This window comes from Lethenteron reissneri, chromosome 39, assembly GCF_015708825.2.
Source record: "Lethenteron reissneri isolate LAM-NWPU_2019-01 chromosome 39, ASM1570882v1, whole genome shotgun sequence".
Taxonomy (NCBI): domain Eukaryota; kingdom Metazoa; phylum Chordata; class Hyperoartia; order Petromyzontiformes; family Petromyzontidae; genus Lethenteron; species Lethenteron reissneri.
Window position 1 is genome coordinate 2,652,220 of NC_083817.1, and position 27,655 is coordinate 2,679,874.

The 27,655-nt window shown below is 51.2% G+C and overlaps 2 protein-coding genes across 2 annotated transcripts in view; one reads left to right on the top strand and one right to left on the bottom strand.

Moving 5' to 3' along the window:
• The first annotated feature begins 2,520 nt into the window (after positions 1-2,520).
• On the top strand, positions 2,521-7,937 carry NSUN4 (NOP2/Sun RNA methyltransferase 4). Its single transcript, XM_061567713.1, has 5 exons — positions 2,521-2,783; positions 4,641-5,098; positions 5,398-5,555; positions 6,167-6,470; positions 7,290-7,937. Exons 1-5 carry the CDS (start codon positions 2,685-2,687, stop codon positions 7,567-7,569), a joined length of 1,299 nt encoding a protein of 432 aa, XP_061423697.1. The 5' UTR covers positions 2,521-2,684; the 3' UTR covers positions 7,570-7,937.
• Positions 7,938-8,704: 767 nt separating this feature from the next.
• The window catches only part of LOC133351946 (dedicator of cytokinesis protein 7-like), a 73,266-nt gene continuing 54,315 nt past the window's right edge, over positions 8,705-27,655 (bottom strand). Inside the window, 18 exon segments of the mRNA XM_061567568.1 lie at positions 8,705-10,784; positions 11,011-11,175; positions 11,752-11,858; positions 12,679-12,822; positions 13,193-13,429; positions 15,483-15,572; positions 16,092-16,226; positions 19,348-19,362; positions 19,887-20,018; positions 20,335-20,478; positions 20,686-20,878; positions 21,982-22,082; positions 22,453-22,611; positions 23,461-23,613; positions 24,085-24,219; positions 24,410-24,506; positions 26,726-26,822; positions 27,339-27,474. Of these exon segments, the coding sequence (XP_061423552.1) occupies positions 10,742-10,784; positions 11,011-11,175; positions 11,752-11,858; positions 12,679-12,822; positions 13,193-13,429; positions 15,483-15,572; positions 16,092-16,226; positions 19,348-19,362; positions 19,887-20,018; positions 20,335-20,478; positions 20,686-20,878; positions 21,982-22,082; positions 22,453-22,611; positions 23,461-23,613; positions 24,085-24,219; positions 24,410-24,506; positions 26,726-26,822; positions 27,339-27,474 (2,283 nt within the window). The 3' untranslated portion in view covers positions 8,705-10,741.

Here is a 27,655-nt window from a genome sequence, read left to right on the forward strand (position 1 = left end):
TTGAAGTTGATTGGTCCACACCCGAGACAGCTTTCCTTAGAGCCTAGTCTCCATTGGTGTTGGACCAGATGACGCCAAAAGGCGTACAACTCAAAAACAGTGCACTATCAGAGTATTGAGAACTCGGGGGAAGCATTTACACTATGAGACCTCCTTTACCAGTGGCAAAATATAGTTGTAGGTTTTTACCCTTTAAACTGGTACAAAACTAACACCTTCAGAGGGGACCTGTTACATTGGGATGATAATCTGGCCTCGTATGGGAGGAAACCAGAGGAGCATGAGAAGCCCCACCACGCAAACGAAGAGGAAAGCCACACAAAGTTCTGCACAGATGGAGTCAATTAGCAAGATATTCTTAGGTTTTTTCGGTAAAGTCACGTCGGTAATTAATAAAAGTAAAATAAAATAAAAATCACGACGTTTCGGAGGCAACACAAGCTTCCGTCTTCAGGTGTCGTGCTGTGACGGTCCCACCTGAAGACGGAAGCTTGTGTTGCCTCTGAAACGTCGTGATTTTTATTTGTGTTGCCTCTGAAACGTCGTGATTTTTATTTTATTTTTTATTTTTTATTTTATTTTACTTTTATTAATTTACATTTTTTTACCTACCTACGTGACTTTACCGAAAAAACCTAAGAATATGAATCCTTGCAGTCACGAAAGCTTCAAATCTAGAATCAATTCGCAAGACTCAGCCACGGAATCCAAATGGACCTGGCACATTGATGCGCTGCCATCTGCTGGCCGCCTCGAGTAGTGGCGTCGATTGTAACTTGATGGTCATCATGTTCGTTGGTTGCTGTTATCAGTTTAAACTGTACTGATGAGAGCAACGTTATTAGTGATTAAATGTTGATAGTAACAACAATGATGGCGTTAATTGTAATTCATGGTGCTGACAGTGATTATGTTCGTGTTGATAATGGTATTGATGACTGTGATGTTAAATTTCGATTTAAAGCTTTCGTGACTGCAAGGATTCATCTTCTTGGTTCTTTCGGTAAAGTCACGTAGAAGGGAAGTAATAAAATAATAAAAATAAAACATAATAAAATAATTCTCACGACGTTTCGGCCACAACACAAGCAACCGTCCTCAGGTGAAGACCAGGTCTGTCTCCCCGACAGACCTGGTCTTCACCTGAGGACGGCTGTCTCCCCGACAGACCTGGTCTTCACCTGAGGACGGCTGTCTCCCCGACAGACCTGGTCTTCACCTGAGGACGGCTGCTTGCGTTGTGGCCGAAACGTCGTGAGAATTATTTTATTATGTTTTATTTTTATTATTTTATTATTTCCCTTCTACGTGACTTTACCGAAAGAACCAAGAAGACTGTGATGTTGATAAGGTTTAGTGATGTTGATAATGGTGATAGAGTTGTGAATGATAGTGAAGTCATACTTTATTGCAATTGCCTTTGATATTATCATAAACATGTATTTGGATGCTCCTATACATTAAATTCTGCTATGGTTTCTAAAATCAATTTGCCCAAGCCAACAAATTTATTTTATTTAATATTAATTGGTGCTGTTTCGATTTCCTCCATAGCGGATGTTTTTGCTCTGATTTCTATTTGCTTTATTGTTGGATTGTTTCATGCGATTGCTTCAGTACATTTTGCTGATGCAGGTCACTCTTGGGAACCAGACTTTATCGTAGTCTCTCATGAGCGTTCTCAGTGTTGATGGTGTTGATGATGACGGTGGTGGTAGTGCGTTGCGCTCCGAACCCGACCATCCAAGTTCGATTCCTGTTCACGGCCAACATCAGTGACTCCGTCCGGTATTATCTGAACCGGTCCTGCGCCTCCCCTAGGTCGACGCAATCTCAAATAAGTGCCTGGTGTGTGATCATCGCCACTGAAGGAGATAAAGGTGGCCGGGTGTGGTGTTGGCCACCCACCCCCTCGTGTGCCGCTATCAGCACTTGCCCCAACAGTCTGTTAGAGGCTATACGGGGGATCTTTGTTGACGACGATGATGCTGCTGCTAACGTGGCCTCTCGTCCACCGTGACCTTTACTACACCGTGACCTCTACTGCACGGTGACCTCTACTGCACCGTGACCTCTACTGCACTGACCTCTCCTCCACTGACCTCTCCTTCACCGTGACCTCTCCACCACGTGACCTCTACTACACTGACCTCTCTTCCACCACGTGACCTCTCCTCCACCGTGACCTCTCCACCACGTGACCTCTCCACCACGTGACCTCTCCACCACCGTGACCTCTACTACACTGACCTCTCTTCCACCACGTGACCTCTCCTCCACCGTGACCTCTCCGCCACGTGACCTCTCCTCCATCGTGACCTTTACTACACCGTGACCTCTCTTCCACCACGTGACCTCACCACCACGTGACTTCACCACGTGACTTCTACTACACTGACCTCTCTTCCACCACGTGACCTCACCACCACGTGACTTCTCCACCACGTGACCTCTCCTCCACCGTCCGCTGTCGCCCGGCGTCGCCTTCCCCACGCTGGATGACGCCCGCAGCCAATCAGCGCCGAGCAGTGACGTCACCCGGGAGGGAGGCCCCAAGGCCCTCGGATAGATCGCAGTGTTGTACAGTCGCCCACGCCGAGCGTTACAACAACAACAATCTACAACAACAATCTACAACAACAACAACGACATCGTAATAATCGACAGAGACTCTGTGTGCCACCATGTGGCCGCTGGCGAGGCCGCTGCTGCTGCGGCCGCTGCCGCGCGCCGCGAGAGGCTGGGACCACGAGCAGAGGCGGCACCGCGTCAAGAACAAGTGGGTGAGCCTGGGGTGGTGTGGTGGGACTCGTGTGGTGTGACTGGTGAGTCTGGTGTGGTGTGTGTGGTGTGGTGTGACTGGTGTGGTGTGTGTGGTGTGGTGTGTGTAGTGTGTGTGGTGTGGTGTGGTGTGACTGGTGTGGTGTGTGTGGTGTGGTGTGTGTGGTGTGAAGTGACTGGTGTGGTGTGGTGTGTGTAGTGTGTGTGGTGTGGTGTGGGTGGTGTGGTGTGGTGTGACTCGTGTGGGGTGGTGTGGCTGGGGTGGTGTGACTCGTGTGGTGTGGTTGGTGTGGCTGGTGAGCCTGGTGTGGTGTGACTGGTGTGCTGTGGTGTGATGTGTGTGGTGTGTGTGGTGTGGTGTGACTCGTGTGGTGTGGTGTGACTTGTGTGGTGTGACTCGTGTGGTGTGGTGTGACTGGTGTGGTGTGGCTGGTGTGGTGTGACTGGTGTGGGTGGTGTGGTGTGTGTGGTGTGGTGTGGCTGGGTGGTGTGACTGGTGTGACTGGTGTGGTGTGTGTGGTGTGGTGTGTGTAGTGTGTGTGGTGTGGTGTGTGTGGTGTGACTGGTGTGGTGTGACTCGTGTGGTGTGGTGAGCCTGGTGTGGTGTGTGTGGTGTGGTGAGCCTGGTGTGGTATGGTGGGACTCGTGTGGTGTGAATGGTGTGGTGTGACTCGTGTGGTGTGGTGTGGTGAGCCTGGTGTGGTGTGACGGGTGGTGTGACGCGTGTGGTGTGACTGATGTGGTGTGAATGGTGTTGCTGGTGTGACTGGTGTAGTATGACTGGTGCGGTGTCACTCCGGTGGCTGGTATGGTATGGTGTGGCTGGTGTGGTGTGGCTGGTGTGGTGTGAATTGGGTGGTGTGGCTGGTGTAGTGTGACTCGTGTGGTGTGACTGGTGTGGTGTGACTCGTGTTACACAGTGTAATCAGTGTTACACTCACCACTGTAACTAGTGGCTCTCACGCTGACCAGTAGTCGCACGGCTACGAGTATAACCACTGTTATAACTGGTATAGCCGCCGTGACCACTCTAAACCATGGGCTGTAGCGAACTGTGGACTGGATGTGATGTGCCGGGTACGGGACATGTTTTACGGAGCTCCAGCTGAAATTAAGCCCTCCCGACCAGTTTATAGCTCAGCCACCACTGCTGACTCTGCAATTCTCAGAAGCCAAGCAGGATTTTAAGACTGGATAGTGCTTGGGATACACAACCACCGTGCATGCAAGCTTGTCATAGGCGGCTAAGGGGGATTTGGCAGACGGCAGAAGGGCAGTGCAGACATTTCCATTGTTTTACTCTTACAGTACGATGCGCCAACGTCTATGGTGCCAGTATTCACCGACCCGCACTTACCATTCTGGTGAAGTATGGTTAAATCACCCCCCCCCCACGACCTGCACAGCGTGGGGAGGCCTTGATCCAGCAGTGGATTAATAAAGTTCAGTGCAGTTTAGTGAAAGCAGGGAGATCCCGGACCGGTTCTAGTATCACTCTTCATATTCTTGGTTCTTTTGTTAAATTCACGTAGATGGAAAACAAAAATCTAAATTAAAAGCAAAAAACCCCACGACGTTTTGATCGCAACACAAGCGCTCTTCATCAGGTGGAGAGAAACGGTCAATCACAATCATGTTCGTAGTGGCCTGGAATCAAACTCGGGTAGTATTGGTAACATTTTCTTCAAGAACAGTTTTTGTATGTGTTTAGTTTGTTGTACTTCCCCCGCACCTCTGATTAGCACGGTTGGTGCGAAAGAAGCTCAACACATACATGCGTACATTCTGTCACTATGGTTTTTTTTCTCGTCATTTACCGATTTCATTCGTAATGCAACGTCTGCCTCGTCAATGCCCAGGCCGCGACGAGGACCAAGGTGCCCAACACGCAGGCGGCCCTCCAGCTCATGGATGCGACCTACGGTCTCCAGCTGGGCCACATGTGGGAGTCGGCGCGCCTGGCGCTGCTGTGCGAGCGCAAGTACGGGGCCCTCGTCAACGCTTGGGCCGACACTGACGGCACCGGCGACGAGCTGCGGCGCCTTGGCGCGGTCGACCTGGTGCGGGACGTGGTGACGAGGAGCCTTGCCGGGCGAGACGCCGTGGAGCCGACTGCGGAGAAGCCGCGTGATGAGGGCGGCCGAGAGAGTCGTGAAGACAGCGCTCCGTGTCCATCTGTTCCATCTGCTGATGAAGGGGGCGAGCTGGGAAAGTCCTTGCTGCTGGAGGGCAGCGTTTTGTCCACCCTCCGGCTGAGCCCCAACATCAGATGCTTCACTTTTCCCCGCGGCGATATTTCCCGGTTCCCACAGCCTAGGTGAGGGGATGCCCCGGGTGCAGGCCGCAGTCCAGGCACAACACGATGAAGAACAGCACATTTGTATGATTCTCAAATCATGAACTCTTCGGAAATGTAATGCATGTGTTGTGAACTTTTGAATCGATATGAAAGTATCAATCGATTGCATCGTTACACCCCCGGTGGTCATGATGCTTGTTGTCCTGTGCAGGCCTGGGGTCTCAACTACAACTACATTTACAGTGGTTTTCTTTCTGAAAGCACAATGCAGTTATCTTGCAATTGACCCAAGTTTGTTGCACCGCGCTCCTGCGCAGGCCCGCAGGAGCGCTGCGGCTGCTGAGCCACTACCTCCTGGACGCGGCGTCGCTGCTGCCCGTGCTGGCGCTGGACGTGCAGCTCGGGCACCGCGTGCTCGACCTGTGTGCCGCTCCCGGCGGCAAAACCCTCGCGCTGCTGCAGACGGCGTGCTGCGGTGAGCTGGCACCGTGGACACCCCGTCGTTCGCACGCACACGCACGCACGCACGCACGCACGCACGCACACGCACAACAACAACCGCCATTCGCCACTAAGTGGCGGTGACGTCACCACGACGCTTGTGCCAGGCCATGTGCACCTTGAGGCCACGTGAAGTGTCGAACGCCCGCTGGCAGGAGGTCACGGGGCAGACCCAGTTGCCACGGGTCGACTGACCGAGATGACCGAGATGACAAGCACGCACGCACACGCACATGGTGTGACTCTACCCTGTGCACATGTACAGCCCGCATGCGAGTCCTGGGGGTTGTTTGGCTTCGTCACGCTGGTCAGTGCGGGTTTCATAAAGGTGGTGTCAGGACCTGATTTGGATATCGCTCGTCACCGACCAGATATTAATCACAACTCGCCGTGCTCATAGCAGTGTGCTAACCACTGCTCCACTGCGATACCACTGACCCGTTGACAAATCCTTAAACGCTCCGAACACAAATTACGAGAACAGCATTACCACACCAGCTGTTGAGTGTGGAGCGTTAAACGCGACAGACACTGAACGGCATTTCACCCAAACTGACCGAGACGGGGGGCACCCGTGCGTTGCAGACCACCTGACTTCCAACGACGTGTCGGCGTCCCGCACCGCCCGCCTGCAGCGCGTGCTGCGCACCTACGTCCCGCGTGACGCCGGGGAGGCGGGCGTTCCCGCGCGTGGCGTGAGCGTGAGGACGCGCGACGGCATCTTCTGGCTCAAGTCCGCGGAGGAACGCGGCGTGTACGACCGCGTGCTCGTCGACGCGCCCTGCACCAACGACCGCCACTCCCTGCACGAGGAGGAGAACAACATCTTCTCTCGCTCCAGGATGAAGGAGCGTCAGCACTTGCCGGCGCTGCAGACCCAGCTGCTGCTGTAAGAACCCGACCACTGTGGAGCCGTAGCCTGCGGTGTGGGCAATTAGAGATTGAACAGTTTGTTGAGTCGACTAAACATTGTTGTAATTGTGGTCATGCTCACATTGTCGCATCGGGGAAGAGGTGAGACTTTTTACAGCCTTGTTCGTGTCATCTGATGAGGCGAGTTAATCGAGCAGATCATTTGTAATCGATTTCTCAAGCAATCGCACCCACCTTTAATGGAGGTTGCTTGACAGTCACAGCTGAGGTTGTCTTTCTAAAGGATAGAACTTGACAGTGGGGTGTGACTCGGGGCGTGTGTGTGTGAGTCACAGTCATGGCCCCATGGGCCTCCTCTCAGTCGACTCAAACGAGTACCTGGTGCGGTGTGTAAACATCGCCACTGGGGAGACAAAGGCGGCCGGGCGTGTTTGCTGGCCACCCACCCCCTCGTGTGCCGTGCCGGCCATCATAGGTGCTCGCTAACAGCACTTGCCCCAACATTCTGTTAAGGCTATACGGGGGATCTTTGTCTTTGTCACACTGTAGTGGTAGTGTAGCGGTTAGCGTTACGCTGCGCTACCCAGCGACGCGAGTTAGATTCCCACTCACGGCCAATACCAGTGGTGATTATCTGAATCGGTCCTGAGCCTGCCCTAGGTCGATTCAGCCTCAATTGAGTAACCTGGGGAGAAAAAGGCGGCCGGGCGCGTTTGCTGGACACCCACCCCCTCGTGTGCCGTGCCGGCCATCATAGGTGCTCGCTAACAGCACTTGCCCCAACATTCTGTTAAGGCTATACGGTGGATCTTTGTCTTTGTCTGTCACGGTGCAGGGCGGGTTTGCTGGCGTGCCGCCCGGGCGGGGTGGTGGTGTACTCCACTTGCTCCCTGTCACAGCTGCAGAACAGCTCTGTGGTGGAAGCGGCCCTCAGTCTGGCGACGACGAATCACAACGTGGACGCGCAGGCGTGCGACCTGTCCGGCATGCGGGCGCTCTTCTCGCACGCATTCACCTTCCAGGAGGAGGAGGACCGTTTTGGCGAGACGGTGATTCCGCACGTCGCCGCCAACTTTGGGCCCATTTACATCAGCAAAATTGTGCGTCTCTCATGAGGCACATGAGCCACGGGTCGGAGGTCGTCTGTATGCACGCGTACCTCCGCAGCCGAGCTGGGAGCGCGTTTCCCCTCCATTGCCCCTGGGTCCGCACTCTGGGTCCGCACTCCGGGTCGAGGTGAAAAGGGAGTCAACCCATCAGGTGACTTGGACACAATGTGCAGCGCTAACTTTCGGGGACTCGTGTTAAAATTGGGCAAAAATGTTTTGCCATTATCTTTTGATATAAACAATGTCTAATGTATGATGAATATAGTACAACTTGAAGTATACAAATATTGATATATTGTGACCCTAAGGTGATATCTACGTTGAACTATGTTTTTACTGCAGGTATTTAATAAAATGTATTCATTGTAACTACATGATAAGAGCCTTAACGTGTTTATGTTGAAAATATCACATTGTCAAAAAACTAGTCGTATAAAACTGAAATGCGAGATGTGTGTCGGTGATGCGTATTGTGTTTAAAATGCGTTTTTTCTCACAGAAAATACAATTCTAATTTACAAAACTCCGTGGACTTGAGAAATGGCAATGATTTGAGGAAGCCTTCCCTGAGCAATTGAGAGAATGGCTGACTTCATGATTCATGGTGACCGCCCGAAAATCAGCTGTGTGCCTTAATGTTGGGGAGGTGTGTTGAACAGCACGACTCAAACACATTCCTGCGGAGGGCGTTGGGTTGCTCGGTCAATGGCCAGGGTCAATGGCAGCGTGGTGTATTCCGCAAATATGCCCGACTGTGAGGGTGGGCACAAGCCAGCGTGAGTAGGTTAAACGTTGAGTTTTATAAGGGCTCCCATGCCCCTCCCCACCCAGCCCCACCCTCCCCTCTCCACCCAGCCCCACCCCTCCCATTTTTAATGCAGGACGGACGGACACAATCCCCTGTGGGCTGGTGTAACCAGGAGGTTCCTACCAGAATAAGGGCAACCTCACCCTGCAGAGCCACCATCAGAGAGGCAGGCACAGAGGGACCCAATAAAACGTGAAAATATCCATGGTGAGACAAATGGACAAGCACTGGACAGCAGTTGCCTCAAGTTGACTTAGATTTTCGCAACTTTCTTTAACGAGAGGTATTAAACTCGTGCAACTGTGACGAAAAAAGGAATTAAACAAAAAAGCATTTAAACAATATTATTTTTTAATAACAACCAGCACATGACATTTCCGATTCAAACACGACCCTTAGTGTTTCTTGCTGGGCGCACGCTAGTGTTGGCACGCATCCCTGGAGCCGGGGTGCCTGTAGAGGTGTGCAGCCTGAATTAAAACTAGACCACCTGGCATCAAATTTAAATATACAAACATTCGAATGTTTAATTAAAAAAAACATTTTCAAAGAAAGTATACAGTACTGGCATGCTAATACGTCAATGATTTGCATGTAGCACATTCTCATACAGCAAAATTACTGAAGCAGCTCTTCACGTTGGGTTCTATATAAAAAAAATACTAATTGGAAACTCCCTTTCTAACTTACACAGTGGCTCTCAACACAACATGCCTTAGACACTTCATAGCCCTGCATGCGTCTATTCCAGATGGACAAATCTCTGTCTGCACGCTCAAGTTATAATTTAGTACTCAAGTTTGTAGATTTACTTACTAAAAATCCGTCAACTGTTCCAACTTTAACTCAATTCCCAAGCTCCGTCAACTTATCCAAGTCCCTTCAAGATCGATTCTCAAATGCCATTCCCCATCTCACCCAGGTCCCCCAATGCCCACCGCCATCATCACACCTCCTGTTCCACGGGGAACTAATCGTCGGCAATCCCCCAACAGCCCCCACAACTTGCCCTGCCACCGACATCGCGCTCCATGTCTCTTAAGCATGACGGTAAAAACGATCCCACGCTGTTTATTCACTATTTACTTCTTCTAGCTGACACACGGACGCTCTTGAAAACTATTTTGAAGATCAAAAGGAAGTTGACCGGCGTGCGAGACTAATCATGTAACCGCCATTTCCCCCGCAAATTTCCAATCGAGTATTTCCTCCTGCCCCTTGGCGTGTATTGGTAGCAAATAAATAAAACTTTGCGCGAGTGCTTTTACTTTTTGGAACCGTTAGCTCTCACTTTGGTCGTATTTGCCAGGTGTTATTTTACGTGACCTATGACCCAAGTGGAAAACAAAATCTATCGTGTTAACCGTCATTATGAACAAGCGAATAAAATGACATTTAAAATAATTTTAACTCGAATAAAAAAATAATAATTTAGAAATCAAATAACACTGCTCGCCTCTGCCCACGCGTGTTACGGCTGTATCGCAATCTCCGTCAAGTGTTACAAAGTTACAGTTCATGCAGGAAATTCCAGGTCTTAAATAAAGTTAAAAAAGGTTAATCGACTAAACACGGTACTTAAAAGTGATTTAAGCGATAAAGAAATATAATATTCATGTGCATACAATAATTAGGTGGCCTACTATAAGGCAGTCATGTAAATTAGTGTTCTGCCACAAATGCTAAATCGTTTTCACTAACACTGTTTAACAAAGAAGATAAAATAAAACGTAGGTGCAAAATTAATCGAGTGTGTAAAGTCGCAGAGTAAACAAGACCGCGGTTAAACAGTTTGGTTTGAAAAACGACCGATGCGATTCCAAGCTTGCGACGAAATCGTGTGGACGTGCAAGTGGCACTCCGCTCGCTTCCTTGACGGCCTCTGCTTAACTTGCCAGCCCAGGAGAACGCAACACTCCCCGGTCGGTGTGCCCGAGGCCTCGATTACAACGGGGTTTGGCTCATGGTGACTCGGTATGCAGTCGTGTCACATCATCACAGTCGTCGATGCGGGGCTCGGATTACCCCAGATGCGTGCGTTTGAGTGTGACGAGCATTAACGCTCACAGCCTGGCACATCTATAAAACTTACTCAAATGAATGGGTGGACGTGCAGTTGGCCTAGTGTGTGGATGTGTCCGCGTGTGCGTAGGTTGGCATGTGATACGAGTAGGATTGTGTGTGTTGACGATTTGTGTGTGTGTTGGTGTAAGGAGGGATTGTTGTAGGTAGAAGCTATGGTACTTGCGTGTGGGTGGCTGAATGTTTGTGTGGGTGGGTGAATGTGTGTGTGTGTTTGTGCACGTGTGCACGTGTGCACGTGTGCACGTTTACTGGGCTGGCAGTTTTGCCGGCCGGCGAGCTGGGTTCTCACGCCTCCACCCTCCGCAGGCTGGAGCGGTTGATAGACTCCCTGAACCGCATGGCACAAGAGCAACGCACAAATGTTATGCACACTGCAAAACCAACAATATGGTAAACGCCTGCTTGGCAGACACCTTCCAACACAACCAGCATTAACCAGTAAGTAGAACATCAACGAGACTGAAGGGCCAGGGGCAGAGGTGCAGAAACTGCACTACGAATTCAACTTCATCTGGCCGGCGATTTAGCAACAGCGGCAACGAGGGCGCTGTCACCTGCTCAGCGTGGGCGTGAGGGGCTTGTAGAGTTGCGCGATCTTCTGGCTAATCATGGGCTGCAGCGCTTCCGTCAGCCGGTGGTAGTTTCGCTCCAGTTCTCGCTGGTACTCCTTCTGGTCGGGCCCGATGAGCGCCTTATTCTTACGCAGCGCGTCTGCGCACCTGCACGCGTCGCGGCGACACAAACACGTGCGTCACTCGCGCCGTTGACACACAAACAAAAGGCTGAATGAAGCCTGGGGCTGGTGGATACCACGAGGATTGCCAGCTGTCCTTGTTTTCCCAGGATCATCTTCTTGTCGAGGAGGCTACTGTCGTGAGAAATCTATCACGCTTCCCGGGATATTAAAAGTCCCGTTTTTTGTCAATTGTGTAAAAATGACTATCATCACGACTAATACACCAACCCTCTTCCAGTGCTCTCAGATATTTTTCCTCCCATGATACGTCTCAGTTTGTAACTCGGAGGTGGTGACCTAAGCGGCACGAATGTATGCTGAATTTCTTTCGCACCGTACGTATCCGACCGTGCTAATCCGAGCTCCGCGGGGGATGGACAACCAACTAAACACGAAAAGCAGTTCTAAAGAACCGTGTGACACACTCGGGGGTCGGTGGGGTGGGGCGGGGTGGGGTACTGCGCAAAGTGCGTTCACAACAGCCACACTGAGCACTTGTCTGTCCCGGACTCGCCAAGAACGCCCCCCGGGGCGACGTGGCTCTGCCTCGCACGCTCACCTCTTGGTGAAGTCCTTGAAGCAGAGCCTCAGCTTGTTGTGGTGGCGGTACAGCTTGGGATCGTCGGGAATTTCGGCGAGAAACACTTGAGCCACCTCCAGGGGGCCCTGTATGTGTTGGTGGCACCAAGCGCACGTGCCGCGCACAGCTTCAAGTCAGCGGTGCTCTGCGCTTTCTTGTATAAATAAATGACGTTATTTTGTCTAAATAAATGACGTTTTCTTGTATAAATAAATAACGTTTTCGGGGGGGGGGGGGGGGGGGGAATGGAAAATTCCATGAGCATGCTGCGGTTACAGTTATGGGAGAAGGATGTAGACATTGCAATTATGCTAAAATATTAATGGTTTCATACTCATGGCAACTATATCCACAAGATTATCGATTTTTAATCTCATACAATGATTGTCTATGTACTGGTGTTTCCATAATTTACGTGACATGTTCGTGGAATTGACCAATACATCATTTTCGGCCGTCCAACTTATTTTGTTACCACCGCACCAAATTACTCAAAACCCTTACCAACAAACTGATGTAAACAAAAAAAAACAATGACTTTAAACTTTAACACTGAGCAGGGCACTAAAAGAGAAATTAAACAAAATCTCAGCTAATTTATATTTGTTTGGGTTAGATCGTGTGGGTATGATGTTATTTAGAGCTAAAACCCTCCACTGCATGACACCGCAACAATGGAATCAAGTAATTACATGGCAGAGAGTGGCAATTAATTGTTTTTCAGCAAATCGGTTACGTTTAAAAGTGACAATTTTAGTTTTTACTATTTAGTATAACGTTTCGCCGCAGATTACAACCAGCGCCATGAGGTATGAACTTGAAGGGCCCAGACCTCGAGAGACTCCCAGCTGGGCACGTGATCACGCTAGAGGTGCGAATGCGGCGGACCGAGGGAGGAGGCAGCACCTGGTTCACGGTGGTACCCACGGAGCCCTGCAGAACCATCTGCAACATCTTGTGGTCGGGCGGCTCCTGGTGCGTGGCAAACGCCAGCTCCTGCGTCTTCTTCTGCATGTCCTCGATGGCCACCTCCATGGGCGTCAGGATGATCTGGAGCGCACGCCCGCCGCGTCCATCGTTAGTGCCATCGCAACGATACCCACCCGCAATCAATGTCACCACCAACCTCATCGTCAGCAGCAGCAGCAGTGAGCAGCAGCAGCATCAGTGAGCAGCAGCAGCATCAGTGAGCAGCAGCAGCAGCAGCAGTGAGCAGCAGCAGCATCAGTGAGCAGCAGCAGCATCAGTGAGCAGCAGCAGCATCAGTGAGCAGTAGCATCAGTGAGCAGCTGGCATTCTGAAAATGTACAACAAAGTCGTGTCGCATGTCGCAACTTGCAGCAGTTTAGCAGCGGCCGTGACGAGTTGCTCAGAAATGATGGGGGGGGGGGGGGTTAGGAGGTGCGGGGGGGGGTCATACTTCCTCCTTGTGTCCCACGTTGATGCGCGTCTTGATGTAGGGGAAGGCGTGCGAGGTGGTAAGCACCGTCTTGCGCTTGTACTGCTCGTGCAGATCGCCGTGCGCACGCCCGTCCAGCGTGAAGGGCGTAGCGAACAGGAATCGCCGTAGGTTGTAGTTCTTGTCGAAGTACGTGATGCGGTCCTTCAGCTCGTACATGTCGAAGTACGGCTCTACGTACGTGATCTGGATGTAGGCCTGTGGCGGGGGGGAGGGGGCCATAACGACGCATTGGTTCATCCATTAATATCGATTCTCTAAAAGGTTTCTAACTTCTCTCCCAAATGTATCCTGATTGAGCTATCGGCAATCGTGCCATAAAATAAAAAAATCCATTCAGATCTCGCGCAGAGCAATGTGACCCACTGTGTTTGAGAACGTACTTTGGAAGCGGAAACCAGGGAGCTACCTCCGAGGTCACTCCCTTCAACTGAACTCTGGTCCACACAGTAGAGGGCAGAATTTGTATTTTTGAAATGTTCTTTTACCAGGTAAGGTCCACTGAGCTATAGAGATATTTTTCAGAAGCGACCTGGCCACAAATGATAGCTCAACGAAGTGGCTCATCACGTGGAAATGTATCGCAGTCAAATACTGTAAGCGCACGTTTCTAAATGTGGAAGGGAAAACCGAAGGACCCGGAGAAAAATCCACACGACCACGGGGAGCACACGCAAACCCCAAACACACAGGCATCGGGATTCGGATCGAACTGACGACCCCCTGTAAACCAGGCAAGGTATTTAACATCTCGCCATTGTGGGGCCCACCCTGCCACATGAGAGTTATTTTCGTCACATGACAGTCAAACCCCGATTATATTTGTCACAGCTGGAATTCAGCCAAATTAAGTACGGAAATTTTATGCGATGGTTTTTTTTTCACCGCAGTCATTGGCGGTAGGGCCGATTCTGCTCACGATATATGTGCATAGAATCGACTGTGTAAGAATCAATGTCAGTTCCTATACAATGTTTGTAGACTTCAGGCGACCCACGCAGCCGCTAGAGACCCAATATATTCACCGCGATTGTAAAAAAATAATCAATTCTTAAAATTAATCGCTACAATTCATCGAATCACCAAGAGGCGAAGCTTCAGTCCCCTAGCCTACAGGCAGGAAAACACCGCACGCACAAAGCACAACCATCAACAGTCTATGCAGTGGGCATGATGATATTAAGTCATCTTCTTGGTTCTTTCGGTAAAGTCACGTAGAATGGAAATAATAAAATAATAAAAATAAAACATAATAAAATACAATTCTCACGACGTTTCGGCCACAACGCAAGCAGCCGTCCTCAGGTGAAGAACAGGTCTGTCAGAAAGGCAGCGTTTGAATGTTCAGACGCTGTCTTTCTGACAGCCCTGTTGTGGCCGAAACGTCGTGAGAAATGTATTTTATGATGTATTTATTTATTTTATTATTTCCCTTCTACGTGACTTTACCGAAAGAACCAAGAAAATGAATCCCTGCAGTCACGAAAGCTTTAAATCGATATTACGTCAGTTTCAGTTGCGCTCGGTTAACAACTGCATGTACATTGACAAATAATGGAAAATTAGACGAACAAGAGAGAAGCTAAAGTGGTCGTCTGAACGGTGGCATTCATCAAGTGTAGAACGATAAAAAAAACATCGATTGTGTACTCAGACAAATTAACTTGGGGAGACGCCCTGACCTTGCACCCCCGCAGCACTCCTTGTTTTGGGGATATTCCATCCTGATTATGTTTTACAAATTATGCCACAAGAGCCAACAACGTCAGGGCAATAAACGTTCATTCGTCATTCTCACAACCAGCAGCGTAACAGCACATCGTGGATTCACAAAACAGACACCATGGTTGAGACTCAAGTCATATCCATTCGAACAGAGATGATGGATTTCAGGAAATGGGTCTGGAAGTTGACATAACAGAACTATTTCTGAATTTCTTCGGGAGACCTAACCAGCATTCACCGCATGTCAATGAAGCCGACATTTGTACCTCTCAGCATTTGAAAAAGTTTAAGTAAAAAAACTAACATTAATGTGTTTTTTGGACAACCACTGATAGAGATAATCAACTTGCTGCACTTATGAACCCGGTTTAATTACCAGATTCAAACACAAGATCTGAGCAGTGCCGACTTAGGCCCCTGAGCCACTTAGGGAAAGACCTCAGAACCTCCATAATCCTAGGGAATGCGAGCCACACCAGTGCACGATGGAGTCCAAACGAGCACCGTGTCAATTCTCCGCGGTTACCTTGTTGGGATCAAGCTTGTTCCGGTCCACCGGATTGGAGTCTTTAATCACCTCCATGTTTTCTTCTCCAAACCGTTCAGAGTAAAACCCCTGAAAAACACACGAAACATCGTCTCAATCACGTGCGGAACGAAACAGACTTCACGAGCGATTAAGGGCAGTGCCTATAGGGGTGAACTGGACACCACGTTAGGATGCCGTGTGGCCATGAGGGAGTCTTTAAGAATGCGTTTTCCCAATTATATTCCAGTTCTACTCAAGGACCGTGCCACGAGACGAAGCACCCATCCTCGCAGACCAGCGCTCCGCCCCACGTGTTCGGCAATGGCCCGTGAAAGCAGATATATCACGGAATTAGTTGTGAGATCCAAAAAGGGGCTTTCAGCAAATGTTTTACCTAGTGTGGGCACATGGGTACATTTAGCACTCGCTTAATTGGTGGCTATTAGGTTGGCCAATGAGTTATGTCGGCAAATAGGATAAAAAAAAAATGTTGCATAAAGTCAGGTTTATTATCATGAAAGTGGCTGAGAGTGAGCGATCAGACTGTGTGCGAGGGGCCCCCTTTGTGAGCCGCCAGGGTCAGCGCCCACTGGTGTGTGAGGTCACCTCGAGGCGGTGGGAGATTTCTGCCAGCTTGGTGATGGCCGGCTCCTTGTACACGAACTCCTGCTCGTCGAGATCTCCAAATTTGGAGCCGTAGAAACCGACGCGGAAGTACGTCCCGAACATACGCTTTCCGCCCTGCGGCGAGGAAGAGACGCGGGTGCGGCGGTGGCGGTGGCGCGAGGATTAATGAGCGGCAGGCGCGGTAACGAGCGGCACGGGGCACCAACACCGCTCCGTCCGCTACACTTGGCCAATCGCTCGGGCCTCGCCCAGCATCCAGACCGCCGCCCAAACTCATCCATCCACGGACAAGCGCGTCCGTTGCTCGCCAGAGTGACTTCTCAGCGGTAGTTAAACCATTTTCTAACAAATGTTGGAATATTTCTGAAAGATTACTTGGTTATACCCTGGTCCGCTCAGGTTAATGCAGGGTTAACTTTTATTTGCTCCCTCACAGCATCCAGGAACTGATGCCATCCCGACCTCGAGATCTTATTAGGTCGGTCTAAGTCTAGGAGTCAGGGAGGTAACTCTGAACACGAGGCATGGATTGTCACTTGAAGCCGGGAACACATCTGGAGGGTGTGGTGAATCAAGTGATAAGAGTCAAAGCTCCTGGAATCAGACATGCATATTAAATGATATTTCTCGCATAACGACACACAATGTCAGGGGTTATTTTCACTCGGCGCACTGGAACCACGAGAGGCTTTGCGCCGACTCAGTGCTGTGGGAAGAGCATGCGGGAGTGGACACACGGGAAGACAATGACACGGCCACCGTGACCCACGCTGGAGCTAGTTTGCGACAACGCAGTGCGGGAGAAGTCAGCACGGTGCAGAGCCCCCCCCCCCACCCCCCAAAATTGTACACGATGAGCACACGCAGAGACCCCGACAACACAACTCTAACAGCGCTCGTAGGGACTGCCGGGACCGACGCCAACACGTGTGAGACCATGGAGGGCTTAGGGCTCCCAAACAACCATGTTACTTTGGGGAAGGAGTTAAGGAGGGTTGGGACAAAAAAACGGGCAAAACCAAAAATAGGGACTTACCACGGGAGACAGCAAAAGTGGGGGTTTTGGGGTCACCATGGAAGGGGTAGGGAGGGGAAGGGGGAGGAGGAAGGGGATCAGGGACGGATTGGGGACCGGGAGGTGGGAGCAAAAGAGAGAGGTCATTTCAAATCAGGACAAGGGGTTATACATATTATTATTCACAAAGCCAGGCTATGTTAAAAACAACGTAACGGCTACAAGAAAGCATCCCATTGGTGGCAATGTTTGATCATCAAGGTGTCTGCCGGCAATGGTTCGACTCGAGCCAATCTGCTGCTGCCTCTGCAGTCGACCGTACACACAGCGTGCGCTACGCTATGCTGCACACACTGTGTACCATGGAGGACATTAAAAGGTTTATGGCGGCATTAATTGATAAAGCTCACCCGCCCCTCCGAAGGGGGGATGGACGTGACCGTCCCGCAGGCGGGAGGGCGGGTGGGCCGGTTTCCCTCTTATTCTGTGCAGCCGCTGGCTTTGGCATGACACACCAGGACAGATAAACAAGGCCTCTGGGGCTGCGTGAATCGAGTGACTGTCCAACCCACAGATCAAAGAACCACAGAGCAGCTGGACAGCCGTTATGCAGACACGCCGGCGTAGGTGCTCGCTCCGCTTTCCACAGCGACGAGTTTGACGGAAAACGGTTTAAGAAATGTCAGCACTGTGCTAGTGCACGCGCCCCAAGATACCGAATGCCGTCGTGAGACGCGGTTGCATTTTAATCCTCTATGAATGCGAACTGTAATGGTACTGTACTGTTTTGGTGACATTTTGCGAGGCTCACGGTCATGCGTTTAATCCAACGATCTGATAATCGGCGTCTAGCAGCTCTGGGTTCCACGTTCATCAAGAATGGAAATGTCAGTTAATGAATGGGAACGTGTACAACTTTTGTGGATGGCAGCCTCAAAGGATTCACATCAAGCGCGCGGCATGCAGGAGACAAAAGGGCCACAGCAAGAACGTAAAATACTCACGACACACAGAGACCCAAAAACAATGGGATGGGGGAATGAGGGATAGATTTTCCATGCAAAATGATGAGCATCAGGGCATGCAAAACTCCAAGCGTGAAGCGTCGCAGACGGCCGGGAGGCTACCCAAAGCCTTTAAGCACACGTGGGGTTTTTAAAAGCTTTACGTTAAGGCTCGGTTTAAAGCCCCACGTAAAAGTTTTGTTGTGTCTGCTTGCTTAAAGACGCCTGTGCTGCAAAATAAAATTGAACAAATAATTGCATTTTGGGGGGGGAGGGGGGGAGTAAAACTAAAATGGTAAACAGGGGGTGTAAGAAACGGCGACAACTAAAGACGGGATTGAAACGCCCGGGGTCGAAGCACTATGATTGGGACTGGGGTTCAACGCGACACCACTGACGCGATAATCAGAGACACAGGCGTCCCGAGTCCTGGACCCGCCGATGTGATGATTCCAGCACCATGCCCACCACCGTGCCCTCCGTGCCTACCGACGCAGCAGCCTTGCAAAGGCCCGTCGGTGAGACTGATCGGCCCCTTTCGCGAAACTCATTGAGCGCCGGCATTGAGCACTCGGTGCAAGTGCTGCCCGTTTTATTGGCATGAGAACGAGCAGAGGATTATTCCGTGGTGAATTATGGGATTATTATGGGTAGGATTATGACTCGCGTGTATCATGTGTTAATGAAGAGCCCAGTGCTGGAAATCACTCACCTCGTTAAGATTGACATTAAATTATAATTTTCAATTGTAGAATAAATACTTTTCAAGCTTCAGTCATATCAACTAAAGGGTAACTTAAAAATATCACACCGCGGAAGTACAAAGCGACAAACTACTCCACTGACAGGTGTAACTAGTGCGGCTTTGACGAAGGCAGTAAAATCCACGTGGGCTGCGTGGTGAATTAAAGAACTGGACAGTGAGCGAGTGAGTGAGCGTGCAGAAGGCATGACAAGATGAAGAGCTGGTGGCAGGAAAGAGCCTGGCGCAAATGAACCGCCTTACAGCCAAACGCGATCAATGTTACCACCGGGCGCTGCCGGCCGCCCCGACAGCCAGGCTGGTGCACTCCTGACCAGGCCGAAGAGGATGGGGAAGGCACGGCCGTGGCGCGTGCCTTCGAGAACCACGCGGCGCAAGAGCACCGCCGCTACGCCACGCTGGGCGTGAGTGCGTGCGTGAGCTCAACACCCTTTCTCCAAAATCGCCACTTACCTCCCAACCGGTGCTCTGCACAAAGAACAGTTTTAACACAGGGGAAAGGGGCAACATGTCGATTGTTAAGCACACAGTAACGCACGGGCGCGGCCCGCCCGACTCCGCACCCTGCCCCGCGCTGCCCTCCATGTGTGCGGGAGACTCGCCGTGGCTCGCGCCCCACCGTGCATGCGTCTTCACCTACGTGAGAGTCTTTACTCGTGTCCAGCTGTGGGGATGACACTGGTAGGCTGGTAGGGCTCATATAATTCATACACCGCTCGTCACAAACCTTCCTCGTCTTAAGTCCTCCACTGTTTGGTGGTACACAGCCTAAAACTCGATATCTTAGCCCAAGCTTCAATTTCTCCTGATTTACACCCAGTCAAGTCCAATACCATTGGTCTTCATGTTTCCCAACTCCCTATGTAACGCCGTGTACTGCTCAGCACAGGCTAGGTGTTGTGTCCCTATGTCCCGTCCGGCACGGCCCCTTGCTCCACGTCCCCACGTCCTTGTCAGCGTGACTGCGTGCCGCCTGCCGCGCGCTGCGTCACCTGGTGGACAATCTTGCTGAAGGCGTCCTGCAGCTTGCCGTGGATCGTAGCCAGCTTCTTGGCGTCGCGATGCGCCTCGTGGACGGGGATTAGGATCTTGTAAACCTCGTTCACGGCTTCGTACATGCCAGCCTGCGCAAGACAAAAAATTCCCCATATAGCCTGAACAAACTGTTGGGGCAAGTGCTCTTAACGAGCATCTATGAAGGCCGGCATGGCACATGAGGTGGATGGCCAGCACCACGCCCGGCCGCCTTTGTCTCCCCAGTGGCAATGTTTACACACCGCACCAGGTACTCATTTGAGGTTGAAGTGGGCATGCGCCCACCTGAACGTGCGCACCCAGTCAGACGCCCGCCCGTTCGATCGCATGCCCGCGGTTGCCGTCAAAACGCTTGCGCTGAGCGGCACGTGGAAAGCCGCTTCGTGGCGCAGCGACCTCCCTCACCATGGAGAAGGAGGCGGCTGCCTGCTCCAGCAAGCCGACGAGGCCAGACTCGGTGAAGTACTTCCCCGTGCAGATCCCCTCCTCGTCGGGCGACAGCACGTCATCCGACACGGCCGACTCCTCCAGGACGTTTGAAGAAATGTTCTACGCAGACCGGGGCACGCGCGGAAGGTGAGAGTGTGCCAGCGAGTGGCACAGTTTGCACCACTTGCCCCAAAAAACTGACTGCCGTCACGAGCCGGACGCCGCATTCGAAAAACAAGACGTGTCCCAAAAGCACCAGATTGGGTGCCGTGGTGCGATCGTGAGATTCTCCCGGAAACAACGACGGGAGCTACGTCGACCCCTCACCTGGAAGCTGACGCAGCCGATGGGCAAGTACTTCCTGTCCTCGAGCATGGAAAGGTACTCGGAGACCAGGGCGGCCGAGTGCACGAGGCAGTGGGCCGCCTCCGCGTGCTGGCCCCGCTCCGAATGTTTGCCGGCCATGTTCTGCAGCCATGTGAGCCGTAGGTCCGGCGACGTTTGGTAGCCCTTGGCGATCCTGCGGGGAAAGCGAGCGCGAGGGCAGCCACGCCAGCGCTCAGACGCTCAGATACTCGACGTGTCAAACACTATAAAATAAAAACTTGCAAAGTGGGAGCCGTTGAGCGACGCCGACCTCCCTGCAGTGGAACACTCAACTATATTATTTGGGCCTTTTGGTAAAGTCACGTAGATAGGTTCAAAGAAAATAACAAAAAAATAACAAAAAAACTACGACGTTTCGATCACAACATAAGCGATCGTCATCAGGACGATAGTCATCAGAATGATCGCTCGTGTTGCGATCGAAACATCGTAGGTTTTTGTTATTTTCTTTGAACCTAACTACGTGACTTTACCGAAAGACCCAAAGAATATTCATTCCTGCAGTCACGAAAGCTTCAAGTCAACATTTAACACTAAACTATTTTTTATTTTACCAGGTAAGGCCCACTGAGCTATGTAGCTCTTTTGCAGAAGCGACCTGGCTACCACAAATGATAGCTCAAAGATGTGGCTTATCATGTGGAAATATATACAAGCTAAATACTCTAAAAGCATATTTATAAATGTAGAGGGAAAAAATCAGAGGAACCGGGGAAAAAAATCCATGCGACCATGGGGAGAACATGCAAACTCCAAATATACAGGCGTCAGGGTCGGGATCGAACCCACAGCCTCCTGTATACCAGGCGAGGTAGTTAACATTTCGCCACTGTGGCACCCCAACATGGCCAGTGTTCCGAGCGAGTGCCGTAGGACACCTCAGCTGAGCTGGTGGCGATGGCTGTGAGCGTGGAGAGGAGTGGCGAGGTTCAGTGAGCTATGACCGTCATGATGTAAGAATATTCTTTCTTGCAATGCACTCCGCTTTTGAATGGCAAAAAAATTACAATGTAATAACGTGCACGAGAACATGAAACAATCAAACGCACAGACAACATCGTCATATAATAAAACAATAATCATTCTGAACAAGCCAGTGTGGAATTTTTTTCTTGAAGATGACATCACTTGGACTTGTTGATGTGTCATGGGTTAGGTGTGGAGGAGCAGCCTGGACAAAGCGTGGCATTGGAGTAATGTGTACCATGCTCTGGTGTGGTATGAAGCAGCACGTGCCTGTACATGAGGTCGAGTAGCATCTCCGGGTCCTCCTGGTGCTCCTTCATCTTGACGGTGTCAGAGAGTATCATGTGCAAGTTGAACACCAGGTCTTGCACCTACACATTCAGACACACAAGTGCTCAATGCCCAAACAATGCAACTAAAAGCAAACAACAAATAAAACAGAAGAAAACTATGCATATGCATACAATGGTAGCGCTTGCGCCAGGCGCACAGTGAGCAGTACATCTGAAGGCCGTGACAGGGAGGGCATGGGAAACCCTTTGTACCAATAGGACAAATTTCTCAAGGGTCAGTCCCAAATAACAAGACAACTTTATATTCAGGTTTCGTTCATCTTGGACCATTTTGACGCAAGTTATCATGCCCCCTCGTGGCACGCAGACAGACAGGCTGACGGAGAGCCTTTCGATCTTAGTGGTAAAGCGTAAACGACCGCAGCGAGGAGGGGAGTGCCTCTGGGACCTGTTCGGGGAACGTGGTGCCCTGCAGCTCGAAGTCCTCCTCGGCGTAGGTGAGGATGGTCTTGAGCGAGCGGCGGAGGAACTCCTCGTTGAAGTTCTGCGACGTCCCGACGAGCGAGGACAGCGACATGGTCACCTGCATCTTTACCCGGGCAAAGTTCTGCACGCGCACGGCAGAGCAGGGCGGGGCGAGGAGGGGCGAGGAGGGGCGAGGTGGGGCGGGGTGAGGTGAGGTGGGGCAGGGTGCGGTGAGGCGAGGTGAGGCGAGGTGAGGAACGGTGGGATGAGGTGAGGTGGGGTGGGGTGAGGCGGGGTGGGGATTGCCATGTGAGCGCTGCTTCTCAGAATCTTTGCTTATTTTTACTTGCGGAGTTTTTTAGTTTGCGCTTTATCCGCTCTTCGCTGTGTTTACGGTTTGCACCGCATGTTGTTCGGCACGATGTCCGACGTTTTGCTCCAGGTGCTGGGAGCATCTTCAGCTGCATGTACCGGCAGCTTATTCAGTTCTTGAAGAAGCTCCCAGGACAATCAGCATATCAGACATTGTGCTGAACACGGGGTGCAACTCAAAACACATCGGAAAGCTTCACTGATTTCTATTGTTTAGCCTTCTCTGTGTGGTTATTTTAAAATCTATTTTCATAAAATCCACAGACATTTTTCCAAAGTTCCTCGTTGACCCCAATGGCGGATTTGGCAGAAAGGCCACCTCCTCCTGCCATCTGGGCAGAGCAACTGGGCTCAAAGGATAGGCCATTAAAATAATAAAACTCGGATTTTCAAAATACCTGACCCCATGCAATAATGGGCCTTCTGGCTTAGTAGAAGAAGGCAAATATAATAGGGTTGTTTATTCAATTAGCTAGATTGAAAACTCAATCTAGATGGAAAACTGATTTCTTTAGAACTGCTTTTTGTGTTTAGTTTGTTGACCTTGCCCCGTGCCCCGGATTAGCAGTTGTTGCGAATGCTTACAGACATAGGAGGGATGGGTCACGCCAGGACTTACGTTTCCGATCTCGAAGTTCTGACGCATGAGCAGGTAGAGCGAGGCGCTGGCGTGCGAGCGCGTGTTGTTAATGCTGCTGCTGCAGTGTCGCAGCAGCCGCAGGCACAGGTCAGCGCACTGCTCCGTCTCCTCCTCAAACAGCAGCTCCGGGAACTGCGGTGCATACGACGGCAGGCCGTCACTCACCACGGCACGCCGCCACTCACCGCGGCTCGCTGGCATTCACCGTGACTCCCCACCACTCACTGCAATTCACTGCCACTCTACACTGTTCACCACAATTCACTGGCACTCACCATAACTCGAAACTATGCCTCACAACTCAACGTAACTCATCACTATTTACTCCTCATTGCAGTTCACTAGAACTTAGCAGGGTGCACCGTCACTCATAACTCACCAGTATCCACCACAACTTACTGCTACTCAACACAACTCACCACGGACCAAACTTTAAATGCATCACACCTTAAACAATAGATTTTTGCGTTTTGATATCTAAAACCCTATCGATCCGCGAATTAAATCGTGACATCAAAAGTTGCGCTAATTCTTAAAATCGCAAGCGGGGAAAATGTGTTCTATCGAGAGCTTCCCAACTGTTGGGAGGATGCCGCCCCTTACCCGCGAGACCAGTGCCCTCTGCGTGGCGAAGCAGTGCTGCAAGTAGGATGAGCTCTGGTTGCAGGCCATGGAGTGCAGCAGAACCTTGAGCACGCCGCCCAGCACGCTGTCCTTCGTCTCCGACAGGGACACCGTCTGCCGGGGAGTGGGGAAAAAAATCCAGCGTGTCGGCCAGAACTGCAAAAGAGAGTCCCGATGAGTGACTCCCAGACTCCCCCACCCCCCTACCTCGGCACAGACAGTGGTGGAGGGCTCACAGTAAACGTAGCGTGGAATTTTTTATAAAAATAAAATGGCGGACATTGCAGGGAAAGGCGGCTGTCACCTGCACGACGATCTCCAGCGAGTCCAGCACCACCATGTTGGTCTCCGTCGAGAGGTTCCCATCCACCAGGGACTCGTGTTCCAGCTCCGCCTTGGTTCTGCCAGGGACCCACGGACGCCCATCACACCACGGTTTGGACAAACGGCCGATTCGCTTACGATCACGTTTTGCCGGTCCAGTGTCAGCCCAGGTGAGGTTCGCACACTACGGTTGTGACCACGTCAGGGAATATCTCGGTCAGTTATTGAGTTGCGGCAGGGACCGCTCACAGGTCAACGTCAGGAGGGGGGTAACAATGTGTCGATTAAAATCCATTATTACGCTCACCATACCTACATCGACTATTTAAAATTTGCCTCGTATGCAATGGGTTAACGTGATTTCTGCTGCCACTCTTTGGTTATGAACTCAACTCTTCGATCAAACAGTGATGGGGTTGAATCGTTGTAGCTCGAAATGTCAATCACATCCAACACCTGGGACCAAAACTTTGCAACTACAATGCCATTAGCCACATCAACGATGGTTCTCTTAGAAAAGCCTCTAAAGGTTCAGAAGGTGACACGTAGATGAGTTAGTGCGGAGATGTAATGGAGCGAGCAGCAAGTCTATCATGCTGAGGCTCAACATCCAAACAGTTCTAAGGACAAGGTTGTCCTTGCCTAATCACAACGACAAGGCATTGATAAAGTCCTGAGTGAAGTGAGGACTGTCACAGACGCAAGTCCCTGTGCCAGAGGGCAAGACAGTGAACTCTGAGCCACTGCAAATCCCATCACCCTGGGGGATAGCAGTCGCGACAATACCCACAATGCACCAGACTAAACGGACAGCACCACCCCCGGAGAAGGAAACAAACACCTAACAACACCTTTCCAGATTGGGTATTTATTGGGTTGTGTTAAAATCAGCAAGAATTAATCAGAGGCTGACCACTCAAGACTCCCAGAGTAGCCGATGACCTACAAATGCTCACAAGCCCAGCAGCGTCAAGCATCTTCAAGCGCAGCGGGAAAGCGCCGCTCACTCAGAGGCGCGGCAGGAAAGGCCGACACAGAGCAGGTGGAAGCACTTAGCAACAACCCAATTAACACCGGCAGTTTAGCCCCACGTGAGAGAAATCCTGATACCCGTTCACAGAAACGGCTCCATCGAGTCTCACAAATATCTACGATGCAGCGAGGCCTGGATGACGTCTCACCCAACGAGGGTTCTTCGTATCCCCCCAGGTTCTCCAGTTAAGGCAGGAATCTCTCTGGCTGGTGTCACGGCCAATTCGAACGCGCTGGGCAAATTCGAGAGGTCGTCTGTGGCGTCTGTTGCGCGAGACGTGGGTTCTAGATTCTTGATGCACACGTGCACTCTTGGATGGCAGCCCGACCACGAATTCCTTGCCCCTGCTACCACCTTACAGGAGAGGCATCTTCCTGGGCCCGTAAGCAATGAAGGCACGAGGATGAGGCCCTATTATATTTTATCGGCCGGCAGCGCAGACTCAACACGTGTTAACGGTATCACCTTGGGATTATGAGCATGTGCTTTACTCGGAGCAGATATGATTCTGAGAACACGTGACTGATTCTCAACGGGCATGACTCTCAGATGTAATTCCCAGAGGGCCATGCAGCTGAAATGCCGGAGGAGGAAGCGACTGAATTCACACGATGGAGCCACGCATGAAAGGGGGTGACCACACAAGCAGGCGTGAAGCCGGGTTACTGTACCTGATGTTTTTCTGACTCCTTAAATTACCGTGCACAAGTTGTGGTAAAACAAAAAGAGAGACAAGTGGATAAGCACCTACAATGCTTTTTTTTGTTATAAACAAGACCACCTTTAAAACTGTGGGCTTAATAAGCATAAGGCAGCACAAGCATTTACCGTGGTGTATGTCAAAAGACTGAACAGGCATTAGTATGGCAGTGGGACGAGTGAGGTGCAGGCGACGTGGCGTGTTCTCCGTGTCGTGCGTGAAATCCGTTACGGGTGAGCATCATGTTCCACTATGCGTCTTCCCATGATTTTCACTCAGGTCTGATTTTAGGAAGAGTGAAAACTTAGATCAGTTGGTCTGAAATCAGCAGCAGTAGCAACAGCAGCAGCAGGTGCTGGCTAATGAAACAAAAACACGGAGCCATTCTCACGACCTTTCTGACAATAGACTGCCTCTGCCTACAATGCCCTCAGCTCTGTGGCCCAAACTTTAACGCCCTCTTTGCTTCCCGTGTCCCCAGACCACCGTGCCCTCGTGCCCCTGTGACTCTGTGCCCCCAAACTCCGGTGCCCCCGTGACCCCATGCCAAGCCCGCCACATACTTGTCCGTTTTCTCGCTCGTCTGCCGCCAGTGCGTCATGTCCTTCCTCCACCGCAGGTTCTCCTGGCTGCCGAACAGGCCTCCCGAGGAGCTGCGCTCTGCTGACCGAGACGTCGCGCGCCGTCACTCAACGTCACGCTCAATGTGGAGATTCAACGCTGCCGTGTAGACCGTGGTGCGTGCAATTAGCAGCAGCGATGCAGCCTGGTGGCCTAGATGGCCACGTGCCAACTGCGTGTGTGTGTGTGCGTGCCGATTAATGGTACATGTACACCATCGCAATACTTTTCTCAAAGCCACCTTTAACGGCGACAGCACCGTGTGTCCTTCGTAATATTCAGAATTTAATCTAACCCCTACACAAACAAGCACTGCTGACTATGTAACATGCACAAAACACGTGAATTCATGAAAAAACACAGTGTTGCGACAAGTTTACAAGACGTCAACAGTGTTTATCCAACAGGCTTGAGTAAACAAAAAAATACCGCGGCATTCTAACGACGCCGAGACTGTAAGGCGCGTGTTGGGCAAGCTTTCTGGCGTGGGGTCGCGGCCAGGCCCGTCCCATTTGCGCAGAAACCGCTGGAGGGAGGGCGAGCCCTGGGCCCTACCGAGCTGACCACGGCTGCGCCGGACCATCTCCTGCCGGGCCCCGATGTTCCCTAGGATGGCTTCCTCCAGCCGCGCCTTCATGTCTTGGGACTTCTTATAAACCACGCTGTTCAGACGTTCAAAGTTCCTCTTGCCCTGCACACACGGGCACGGGAAAAGAGGCTCAGGATCTGTGATGTATTGCCGCTCGCAAAGGCAACGGCGCAAGGAAAAGGTGTCCGCCGGAGGTCACTTGTGTTGCTGGATTGCACGACTGGGATTGGTCACGCCAGGATGCGGAGCCGAAGGTCAAGCCGGGCATGAGAGCGCGCAAGTC

Bases quoted from the DNA above. Each gene is read 5' to 3' on its own strand.
- NSUN4 (XM_061567713.1), top strand. From the start codon at position 2,685: ATGTGGCCGCTGGCGAGGCCGCTGCTGCTGCGGCCGCTGCCGCGCGCC. The intron at 2,784-4,640 runs GTGAGCCTGGGG...GTCAATGCCCAG, and splicing joins ACCGCGTCAAGAACAAGTGG to GCCGCGACGAGGACCAAGGT. The intron at 6,471-7,289 runs GTAAGAACCCGA...GTCACGGTGCAG, and splicing joins CTGCAGACCCAGCTGCTGCT to GGCGGGTTTGCTGGCGTGCC.